We start from the raw sequence: 11,920 nt of genomic DNA on the forward strand, positions 1-11,920 counted from the left end.
AAAAAAATATATTGAGTCAATACTGACTGTAGTAGTAGTAGGTACATTAAACTCCAATTCAATAAAATCTGGAAAATCCTGTAGACACTCCAGCCTACTAATATAAACACGGCTGCTAAGGCTTTGTGATGTGACTATTATTCTTTTTTGATTCCTTTTAGATGATAATTGCAACAACAGGGACATATATAATCAAGTTTGCCCACGATAGGGTGTCTTAAATATGTAGAAAAATGACAGATTCTATTGAATTGTACTTTATATCGTCTTAAACTTTCGTGATTATATAGTCTAAATACCACGCACAGGACTTATCACGCTAACACAGTAATATTTACCTCGACGTTTCGGCAACATTACAGTGGCCGTGGTCACGAGTAGACACACCACGTCACGTCACGTGTTGCCGAAACATCGAGGTAAATATTACTCGTGTGTGTTAGCGTGATAAGTCCTGTGCGTGGTATTTTGACTATGTAGTACATCGGTTTGTTGTATACTAACACCTAGCCATAATTTCAGTGCTTATGCTAACGACATAAAACAAATATCTTAATAAAGAATTTAAATTCAATTAAAATTGTTTTCTCTTAACTAGGTTAGAATTTTGCACTTCGTAGTGTAGGAGGCGTAAGCAGGTGGTAAGTAGGACCTTGTGCAAGGTCCACCCGGATTGCTACCACCATCTTGCTCGCTAATCATGCCGTGAAGCAGCAGTGCTTGCACTGTTGTGTTTCGGTGTGGAGAGTAAGACAGCCGGTGAAATTACTGGCACTTGAGGTATCCCATCTTAGGCCTCTAGGTTGGCAACGCATCTGCAATACCCCTGGTGTTGCAGATGTTTATGGGCGGTGGTGATCTCTTACCATCAGGAGACCCACTTGCTCGTTTCCCATCCAGTACATATTACATATTAAAAAAATAAAACCGACTCAAAAAGGCTAAAAATCTATTATCTAGTTGCTGCAATTTATTTGTCCAACCTTTTCTTCTACTGGATCTTATATCCTTGCGTAGAATCAATCTATTACAATAATTATTATTACTAGTTTTGGAGTCGGATGATTATTATAGTACAAGTCGACGCACGTAATAAGAGCTCGTGGCTAGTGGAGGGGATACGTTTGCGCATCCGTCAACTAACAAGCCAATGGCGTGACGGCCGTACGCGCGCTCCTACGACCCCTCCCGCGTCCCCCCCTGCTCCGCCGCCAATTTGGTCCGTATTTCGCTCACTGCGCAGGTATGTCGCCAGGAGCTCATTTTACGTGCGTTGATTTGTAAGTCGTTTCGTTACACGTAAGTTTAGCTACCTTGCCTGGCACCGAGCGACCGACGAAAAATTCTATAGTCGCACATAGAACCTCCTTTTTTGAATCGGTTACAATTCTTATTTAGTAGTACTAAATTTATTATTATGTAACGATTGTAGAAAATACTGTTTTAAAATTTTGTTTACCTGCAACACTGATTAAAAAGTTTTAGGGATGTCCCTTCAAACTGTCAATTTCAAATTCAAATAAACATTGAGGCATTTTTCGTTTTTCTGCAAAAACAACTAATCACCTTTTCACACGCATCGATAAAATCAAATAGGAAAACGCAAGCTCAGAGTTAAGTACGCCAAAACGCCTCTATGATTGTGACAGACACCGAACTCACTAAATACCGACCGACATGATTATTTCGTGTACACGCCCATAGAAACTTGTCAGAGGGGCTACTATGAAACTCATAAAACAAAGTTTGTATCGCATCGTCCCTTTCACTCGCGTATTAAATGACAAGCGTTAGCGGGACGGCAACATACGAAGTTCGAGTTTTGCACTTCAGTTTGTCGAACGTAGTGTATTAATTATTAGTCTATGTTGTCACCGGTTTGTTTGTATTTGTATGGGCCTGTACACGAAATATCGGTTCGGTATTATGCGTGCCGGTAATCAATACAAGAAATATCAGACTATCAGTAAACTTGTTATGTTATTAACTTTCTTTATCTTGTTGTTATCATCACGTGGACGTGTGCTTTCAAAGATAAACAAATGAAATAACCGATTCGAATGGTAATTAGAACAACAATGCTTTGTAAAAAAACAGAGTCCGTTGTTACCATTAGCCTCTACGGCGTTATTACTACAAGTTTATCTGCAATTTGGTTATGCAGTAAGTTAGTGTCTTTCATTAATTACATGACCTCCAGGCGCGTGTTCGACAGCGAGAAGCATTATCAGAAGAATAAGTGCCATTGCCAATTGTGGCATTCTAAATGCGATTTCGCTAAAGTCGGCTGGCACAAAAACGACGATATCCGATGGGAACAAAATTACGAAATTTCACGAGCATTTCTTTGTGTTGAAGAAAGTGTGGAAAAATTAAGTTGTTCCGGCTTCCCAAAGGTAGTTAGCGCAGAAGGAATACTTCTGGATGCCATAATTACTTTAAAAAAGGTTACGCCCGAAAGTTTTATCGATAACATCAGTGTCGAAGTTGCTTGTAATCAAGAACACTTGTTCGTTGCGAAAAGTTTGAAAGACGCATGGTCGGTTTTGGCGCCAAAAATGACCCCTAGTCGCCATTTTGTGGAGCTGTTCTGTCAAAATTTAAAAGAAAAGAAAATTATTTTTCATTCAATAGCAGAAGAGCACCATACACTTTTAGAATACTTACAATACCTGTCCTATGTACACAGTACCCATTCACGGAGAATTATGGAACTTTTTAAAAAGTATTGCCATCTAATTTCAACCAAAGATCAATTGCAACTGCAAGCCCTTTTTAAAATAGAAGAGAAAATCTTGAAAAACAATTCTAAAGTTGATGTTAAAAATAAATTAAAAGATGCTTTAAATATATTGAATCGGGAAGGTATAAGAAGATTTATAGCTTTAGATGCTGAGACGGTGGGTGCCGGTAAGAGAGGCCATATAAATATGCTAGCGAGAATATCATTGGTAAACAAATATGGTTGTATTTATGATAAATATGTAAATCCTTCCCGACGTGTGACTGATTATAGGAAATTTGCAAATGGAATGAAGCCTCAAGAACATTTAGGTGCAGTAATATTAAAAATAGCTCAAAAGGAGGTACAGGATTTGATAAATGATTGCATCATAGTGGGTCATGACCTGGAAAAGGTTCTGGAAATCCTCAGTGTGACACATCCTGCTAAAGACATTAGGGATACAGCATTCTGCAGATTTTTTAGGAGGGTAAGTTGAATTTGAGTTCTTCATTATTTCCAGTCCACCCTCATAATAATTAATTGAATCAGGCCCTATTATGATGAACGGTTATTGCTCTGAGTCTAACATCAAGCAGTGCGGTGAACGGTTGTGTTGCTCTGAGGATGAACTCGGGTTTAGTTTGAAACGGTCAGTTTAGTGTGGTGGAGGTGATAGTTGGGTTTGTGTGATTTGTGTGTTACAGTGTGGAGGTGGAGGAGCTGCATGAACACACATTAGACATAGCTATCATACGGTTGCGGGTGAACGCAATTGAAAGTAATTGTTTTTAGTTCTTCATAATGTCATTAGTCCTGATTTTTTTACCATATTTTTACAGAGCATTCTAAGTTTGTTATTTTGGAAAATATTTTATTGAAAAGTTTGTACTCCATATAGAACATTTGAAATTCTCACAATTTTATAGATTTGTACTATATGAAGTACACAAAGACTTATGATGAAAGTTATGGTTTCAAGTGAAAAAAGTAAGTTAGGTAAGTAAGTTGTGTTGTCGTCTATTGCAAAGCCGGCAACGCACCCGCAGTCCTAATAATACTGTAAAGTAGTGAGGATATGTACAGATGTAAATTTTAAAAAACTTTACACAATTTCTAATTGCAGGGACCTCATGAAAAGCCTAGTTTGGAGTACCTAGCGAAATGCCAGCTGGGACGGACCATACAAAATGAAGACGATTCTGTAGAAAATGCTTGTGCTGCTATGGATGTATATCTCAGGTTTAAAGATGTATGGGACCATTATGAAGAAGATCCACCAGAGTTAATTGGTTATACTAAACCAAACGAAAGAGTTCGATGTCTCCAAGAGACAAATAAATTTTTTCCTGAAAAGAAACGAAGCTGTTAGTCTTTTCATTTTGGACATGGGCAAAGTGGCTTACCAAGTAGACTGTACATCCCAGTAGAAGAGCATTTCTATCTACCGTTGTACCCTGAAAGTTTATCTATCCGATTTAAAAAAAAATGGGAGGTAGACTCAGTCCTTGATCCCGAGCTGTAAAAATAGGGTCTCCAGATGTGTCCCCAAAATATTGTATGGATGTGTCCGTTTTGTTACGATTTTTTCTTAATAAGTTTCGTAATAAACCTTGTTTTTACAGCTCGAAATCATGGACTGAGTCTACCTCCCAAATTTGCCTTGCAAATTTTTACGTTTCCATTATAACAGTTACGACCTAAAAACAAAAATCAACGTAAAAATTGCTAGGGTGGCTCGACTTCTTTGCTCCCAAGTATATAATATATCAATAGTTTACTGCCGGAACTCACTGGTTCTACTCTATCTTTAATATTGTAAACAGTGTAAGTGCTAGGTAATAAAAGCTTTTATTCAATCCACTCTCCGTACCCATAAAACATAATATTTACTTCAGTGTTGTAAAGATAAGCAATGAATTTTCTTTATTTTCCTGTATTTTGTGTTTTCTTTCTGCCAACACGAGGACATGTTACATTGACGTTATTGCGTGATCCAGGTATAAAGGTCTCTTCTCACTAAACCGTACCATACGGACCGTAATAGGAACGTCTCAGGCAGAAATATATTATTTTCACGACACTGCTCGAAAATATGGCCATAGATAACCTAAATCCAGTACACAAAACTGCTTATATTTGTACATTAACAGCCGACTCATTTATGGCTCGCAAACACGACAACAATGTAGCACGTTAAGTATACAATAGAAAAATAAAAATTGGCGGGAGCCAAGCGGGAGCAACGCAGTCTTTGGATTGTTATTGTTTGTTTGTGATAAATGTTTTTTATTTCCTCGCAGTGGTCGTGAAAAGCACAATGTTTAGTCTCGGCCAAAAGTGCAATAGATGAACTTGTACCTATTATAAGGGAGACCTTCGAACTAACTCGTTCATCTATTGCTTGCTTTCCAGCCTCTACAAAAATGTACTATTGTATTGAAAAGTATGCGACTATGCCCACGTTTCTCAATCAACCGTCGCCGTCGCTTGTCATGCATGCGCGTTACATTCCCTGCCTGACGCGTTCGTCCCTATTAATGATATGATACGGTGAAGTGGATAGACCTTAAAGCTAGCTGCCTAAAATAAAGTACAAACAATATTACTGTACTGCTACTGTAAACAACATACTGTACTGCTACTGTAAAATATTACTTTCTGTTGTAGGTGCTTCAGATAAACTAGATTTAAGAATAGACGGCTCGATTGAATTGGGTTCTGATTGGCGCTACCCGGCTGTTGGAAAAGTAATGAGTAAACTAAGACAGAGCTTGCGACAAAATGACCGAGGTGTCAACGAGAATAATCCAAAAGTCCTACATTATAACAAGAATTGGTCCGACACACGTCATATAAAACACACGAACAATGGCCGGCTCCAAAAACATGTAGATAACATATTACATAAGCAGGATGATTTCAAATTCATAAGACAGGATGACCGAGCTGTTAACGAGAGGAATCCAAAAATCCCAGGTTATAACAATGACGGGCTCCAAAAGCATAAACATGACAAATTACGTAAGGAAGATGATTTCAAATTACCAAACATTGACTGGATGCAACAGCATAAAGATGACACCTACCATAAGGAAGATGATTTCAAATTCACAGACAATACTCAACACGATAGACATGACAAATTAAATAAGCACGATGATTTTAAATACTCAAGCAATGAATGGATTCAACAGCATAAAGGTAACAAAATATATAAGGAAGATATTGATTTCAAATTCCCAGACAATGACTGGATTCAAAAGCATAAAGATGACACTTTACATAAGGTAGATGATTTCAAATATACAAACAATATCCAACAGTATAAACATGACAAATTACATAAGCACGATAACTTCAAATACCCAACCAATGACTTGATTCAACCATTTCAAGGTGACAAATTAAACAAGGAAGATGATTTCAATTTCCCAGGCAATAATTGGATTCAACAGCATAAAGATGACAAATTCACAGACAATACTCAACACGACAGACATGACAAATTACATAAGCACGATGATTTAAGAGACAAAATCAATGATAAGATAAGTGTCCATTGGGATCCAGATAAGTTTGACTATGATGATGATATTGGTAATGAGACATCGGAGAAAAGTGACAAAAGAGCCAACCCACGACATAAAAGACACAAGGATGCGATTGTAGGCGTCACTCAATTTGAGACAACAAAGACTACGGACCATAAAGTAAAGGATGATGAACGGACCAAAGAGTTTTCAGTGCACATGTTCAAACAGACAATGCAGGTGAGGAATTGCAGCTACTTAGTTATCTTAGGGACTACGCTGGCTGCCGCTTGCACTGCGCGGGTGGCCGCCTGTTGAACAACAGTACGAGCAGCGCTAACTGCGCGCGCGCGCGTCGCGTGCATACGATGTTACCTGCACCAAGACAACCAGTGCACCCAACACAGATAGCGTAGGCCCTTACATTGTACTTGAACTGATTTTCTTTGATTTGTTGATCGGAGCAGATTTTTGTGTGAAAAATACTTTTAGTGATAAAATACTTTTTGCTCGTGTCTTGAATGTACAGGATATCTCTGACTCTGACTCTGGCTTTAAATTCAAGGTTCGATTCTACTCGCACAACTGCTCTACTTTTATTTTGTAACAGTTTCAAATAACTTGAATTTAGATAAGTAGGTAATTTACTTTTATATCCTCAAAGTTTAATCGTTAAATCAATATATGGGACATGGCGGTGTTATCGCTGTGTCTAAAGTGCTAGTGATTGAAGACCAATATATAGTAGTAGGTTAGACAGACGACAATAGTTCCACTCTAGCTGGCTCGTGCTGAGGCACCGACTTCAAACTAGTAGAAAAATATTTTCAAGGTTTTTGAAGTCGGCTCCATTTTTTGTTAAAGTTTTTCCTGCTCAATACGGCTCTGAGTCTATTATTTGCAGGTATTCGATTCAATGAAAAGAAAAATGGGCAACGGTGTGATGAAGGCGAAAGTGGATGAAATGGCTCGCAGTTATAGAGACCAGTTCGGGGATTTTGTGCGGCAACAGAGAGAGAACTCGGTCCGTACAAAAATGGGTGATCAGAGAGCCATACTACATACCATGGACACCTCAAACTTGATATTACAGAGGTAAACGGTGGTTGTGGTTTATTAGCTCAAAAATGAAGCGAGAAATAAGGGCTGAGCTGCGCTGTGCATGCGCTTATATAAAGTCAAGCAGCGCCCTCTGCAATACTTAGAACTAGATTTATTTACAATCACGCCCTCTGTGGGTCGTGTCTTGAAGCTTATTGCTTTCTAGCTAACAACATCGACTTATGAGTTAGGCAAAAGGATCTAGCAAGCTAGTTCAAAGAGCGTCACATAGATGGCGCTTTGTACAAGGCTACAGGGGGGCTAGTACGAAATTCGCAAATCGAAGTTCGTATCGTACCGTCCATCTTACACTCGTATTAAATAATAGTCAGCGGACGGCAAGATACGAAGTTCGATTTTTGCACTTTGTAGTAAGTATAGGGCCAGATGTGAGAAGTTTCCAAGAAGTTGGATAATTCTCGGAAATTTCTGGAAATTTTCACAAGAAATATAAATTGAAGAAACGGAAAGTTTGAATCCGCAAACAAAATTGTGAGAAGTTACCGAAATTTTCGTCTACGAAATATTCCGCTTTCCTTTGGCACATCAGTAGCAGTGGCAGTGGAGGGAAAGCCTCGATGGCCTAGTGGATTGACCTATGGCCTCTCAAGCAGAGAATCGTGGGTTCGCACCTTTGAGTTTTTAGTAATACATTTGAAATTTACCACGAGCTTTACGGTGATGAAAAAACATCGTGAGTAAACCCGCATAAAGCGGCGAAGCTATGTAAGATAAAAATCGGTTCAGCTGTTTTTGAGATAGGTATTGGGTCAAAAATATTCAAAAATTGCCTTACGTAAAACTTGAACGCCCCCCTAACCCCTATACCTACCGACTACGAAGTTCGTATCTTGCCGTCCCGCTGACGCTAATATTATTTAATACGAGAGTGAGAGAGACGGTACGATACGAACTTCGATTTTCGAATTTTGTAGTTAACCCCCAGGACTTAACGAGTTTTTTTTTCAAAATCAAGGAATTTTCATTAAGGCTGCGTTTCCACCAGATGTGTGAGGATGTTTTTCATCAACCAATAAGTGGAAAAGTGGGGAAATTAGTGCTGAGAAATACACAATGACATTTCTATTCATTAGATGTGTTTATAGCGAATCTTTTTGTAAGCGCCATCTATGGGAGCATTTCTGAACCAAATTGAACATTCTTTTAGTTAAAACATATACTGCTAGGCTAGATCAAAACAAGAGATGGCGCTGATGTCAAACTTCAATTCTAACAGGTTAGTGAACTTCCTAAAAGCGGACATGGAGAAAGCAAACATCGAGAGGTCCCACGACAGCACGCTGCAAAGAGAGGTCGACGCCGCGAGAAACCTCGAGTACAAGCACGTGTGCACCAAATACGGCTACTGCAGGAGTGACAAGGGTTTCACAAACATGCTGCAGAACTGCATAAAGGTTTCTACCCATTACCCCGTATCACACTATGACCTATGACCGCAATAGGAACGCGTCAGACAAAAATATATTATTTGTATTGAAAAGTAGAGACTATGCAATTTAGCACGTTTCGTAACATAATAAAAAGTACAAAAAATTATAAAATGTATAAGTAGTGCATAATGTAATGGTCTTAAGGTCACAGCTCATTAGATCCACCCGGCACCCGACCAGCACCGCCTCGTCGTTCGGCGTCCACTCGTCGACAGGTGGTCCACGGGTGGACGCCGCGTGACAACGAGTGGACCTCGCGTGGTCCACGAATTTCCTAGTAGTCTACTATGAAGGGTGGAGAGCGCCGCATCGCAAGCGTGCGGGCAGCGAGCTTTAACCGAGTGGTCCACTCGCCGTGTGCGAGTGAGGCGATCCGGTGACGCTACGGAGTTGATGGAGCTCATGCCCATACAAATCGGCGACGAGGCGGTGCGGATCGGGTGCCGGGTGGCTCTAATGAGCTGTGACCTTTAAGCTAATGCTATTTAGGTACTCATGACCGCCGACGACGAGAAGATGTACCGAGCAAGGGACGCCCTCACGGAAGTATTAAAAACCGGTGACTACAGCAAATTAATTGATTCAAAAACCGACAAAACTTTCAAGCAAAAGATTAATCGGATGGAAAAGAAGGAACCGGAAGACCTGAGAAAAGCTCTACGTGTACTACTTGGTATATTTATTATTATTTTTATTACTGTTAGCCTATTCTGTCCCACTGCTGAACGAAGGCCTTCCCCCGATACTTCCACTGCATATAAAGACCAGTCTAGTACTTCAAGAAGTAGAATGTTAGACTTACGGCGACGATTCAGTTACTTTATTGTTCTTGTCTAAAAAATATTTATTCCTGTGTCACAAACCGCTTGACCCCCACTGCCAGGATGACCCCTTTAGAAAAAAAACCGGCCAAGAGCGTGTCGGACACGCCCGAAATAGGGTTCCGTAGCCATTACGAAAAAAATAAGTAATATTTTTCTAAGGATTTCGTATTTTATACGGAATCTTCCATAGTTTAGGTATTTTTTATTATTACTTTACGTCTATGGGTAGTTTTTTCATTGTACCATTTTGTCGGCATAGTTTACATATATATCCGTGCAAAATTACAGCTTTCTAGCATTGATAGTCCCTGAGCAAAGCCGCGGACGGACGGACAGACAGACAGACATGGCGAAACTAAGTGTAACAAGTTTTTTTGAATGTGATATTTTTTCAATTTACATTAGGTATGTTACAAAACCTGCAAACACCATTGGAAGACGAGGGGGGTAATTCAGAAGTGGTAAGGAAAACTGCCGCCTTTTACACTTTGTTGGCTATGTGGGAGGACGCTATGCCCGGTGACGAATCCAACAAGCTAGAATGGACGGACATAGAGAGGAGTTTAGGCGATTGGCGTGATGGCAAACGGACAGACATACTAGAGATAATTAAAGCATTGGAGCGAAACGTCAACAGGGGATTTAAGAAAATAGATCCTGATACTGAGGTGAAAATGAAGGAGCAAATAAAGATTATTAGAGGATGAATTGGTATTTTTAGTTTAACATACCCCTTATTATTACCCCACCCTGATTTACTAATGTTTCGGCGAATAACCTTTGGCAACCTGTTTCATTTCGCAACTTTTCATTTTCCAACTGTTTAATATTTCTGAAACTGTAAATATTTCAGAATTTTTATAAAACTAACCTAACCTAAAGAGTTCTACACGATGGCCCTGAAATATTTGCAGTTTTAGAGTTTGTGAAATGAAACAGGTTGCCAAACGTAACGTTGCGAAAAGGCATCTGTATAGGTAGTAGTCAAATAAATTCGTGTTAGATAACTAATTACGAAACAGCGAAAAATAATTCTTCATTCGTAGTCAATTCATTACGAACACGGAAAAAAAAACTTATATCGTAGTTAACGAAACTAGATTTCTAAAAGGGCAAATAAATTCTTGTTTGATAATTAATTACGAAACAGCGAAAAATAATTTCTCCTTCGTAGCCAATTACGAAAACGGACTAAAGGCGCGATCAAGTAGCTATGTAATAAAAAATAACATACTCAATAAAAATTTAATATATCTTGGATTACCCCTGGTAAATATTTACAATAACTGCTGTAACCTACGCATGTTACAATTAATTGAAGCTTATAATTAAAATAAAACTTAACATAAATACTTATTTATTAATTTTACTTACCTACGTAAAAAAATATACTGACAAATTTTGAATGTTTAGGGCGATTACAGGCTAGCGTTTTTACAGCGCGTAAGTAAATTTCTAGCTTGTTGCCATGGTAACGTCCCCTGAGTTACTTATTAGAAGTATCATTTTATGGGGTACAAATCAAGTAAAAGTTAGGAGTTGTGACAGTTTAAAGGCAATTCCTTCTAACTCATCTCCTAAGCGTGCTAACAGTAGGTATACATCGCAAACATTTTTCTAACAAAGTGACTGACGTCTCCTGGGTTACGAGACGAATAACAACACTAAAAAGTTGATTGACCCTTGTACATAGACATGTATGTAGGATATCTTACTTTTTAGTAGCGTCACGTAGCGTAATATAATTAGATTACCTATTTCATACATAACAATTGTGGCTATACCCTACCAGAGTGCATCTCCTGAGACCCGCCATACAACAAAAATTTACATCGAAATTTAAAACTTAAGAGCGTTTATATACCTGCTGAGCTGTCAACGTTGCATTTTTGCTAGTTTTTCTTGATTGTTCCATAAAAATTGAATGAAAATTAAAAATGTGGTCTGATAGTTCTTCTTTCTTATATATAAGTTAATGTGTCTACTCCAAAAATTATTCGTAACAGACTTATATTCTTTAAAAACCAACAAATATTTATTAACGGCAAACGCGCATCTAGTCACCATCCGATATTTCGAAGAGGCGAAGGTGATCAAAAATATCGAAACATGAAGTCTAATTTTTTAATAGAGTGCATGTTCTGATATTTTTGACCACCTTGGCCTTTGAAATATCGGATGGCGACTGTACGCGCTCATTGCTGCGTCGACGCTCAAAAAAAAACCGCTTGTACGGCCAAGGACTTAAGCCAACATGGAACGATTTCACAGTTAACCTCATAGTGACAT

The 11,920-nt window shown here is 38.7% G+C and overlaps 1 protein-coding gene across 3 annotated transcripts; it reads left to right on the forward strand.

Moving 5' to 3' along the window:
- Window positions 1-1,985: 1,985 nt before the first annotated feature.
- LOC141444660 (uncharacterized) lies at window positions 1,986-10,339 on the forward strand. 3 transcript variants are annotated; one of them, XM_074110241.1, is made up of 7 exons: window positions 1,986-3,212; window positions 3,849-3,974; window positions 5,393-6,495; window positions 7,160-7,350; window positions 8,594-8,771; window positions 9,297-9,480; window positions 10,037-10,339. In XM_074110241.1, the coding sequence occupies exons 3-7, from the start codon at window positions 5,476-5,478 to the stop codon at window positions 10,336-10,338; spliced, it is 1,875 nt and encodes a 624-aa protein (XP_073966342.1). In that variant the 5' UTR covers window positions 1,986-3,212; window positions 3,849-3,974; window positions 5,393-5,475; the 3' UTR covers window position 10,339. The 3 variants fall into 3 exon arrangements, with proteins under 3 accessions (XP_073966342.1, XP_073966343.1, XP_073966341.1); XM_074110242.1 differs by lacking the exons at window positions 1,986-3,212; window positions 3,849-3,974 and adding an exon at window positions 4,400-4,722 and having other exon boundaries at window positions 5,393-5,926; window positions 6,161-6,495; XM_074110240.1 differs by lacking the exons at window positions 1,986-3,212; window positions 3,849-3,974 and adding an exon at window positions 4,400-4,722.
- Window positions 10,340-11,920: the final 1,581 nt, after the last annotated feature.

Source organism: Choristoneura fumiferana, chromosome 30 (genome assembly GCF_025370935.1).
Source record: "Choristoneura fumiferana chromosome 30, NRCan_CFum_1, whole genome shotgun sequence".
Taxonomy (NCBI): domain Eukaryota; kingdom Metazoa; phylum Arthropoda; class Insecta; order Lepidoptera; family Tortricidae; genus Choristoneura; species Choristoneura fumiferana.

What these genes read in the sequence shown, in the direction of transcription:
- LOC141444660 (XM_074110240.1), top strand. Translation starts at nt 4,638, where the DNA reads ATGAATTTTCTTTATTTTCCTGTATTTTGTGTTTTCTTTCTGCCAACA. An exon ending in TGTTCAAACAGACAATGCAG is followed by an intron (nt 6,496 to 7,159) that starts GTGAGGAATTGC and finishes TATTATTTGCAG; the next exon opens with GTATTCGATTCAATGAAAAG. An exon ending in AGCTCTACGTGTACTACTTG is followed by an intron (nt 9,481 to 10,036) that starts GTATATTTATTA and finishes AATTTACATTAG; the next exon opens with GTATGTTACAAAACCTGCAA.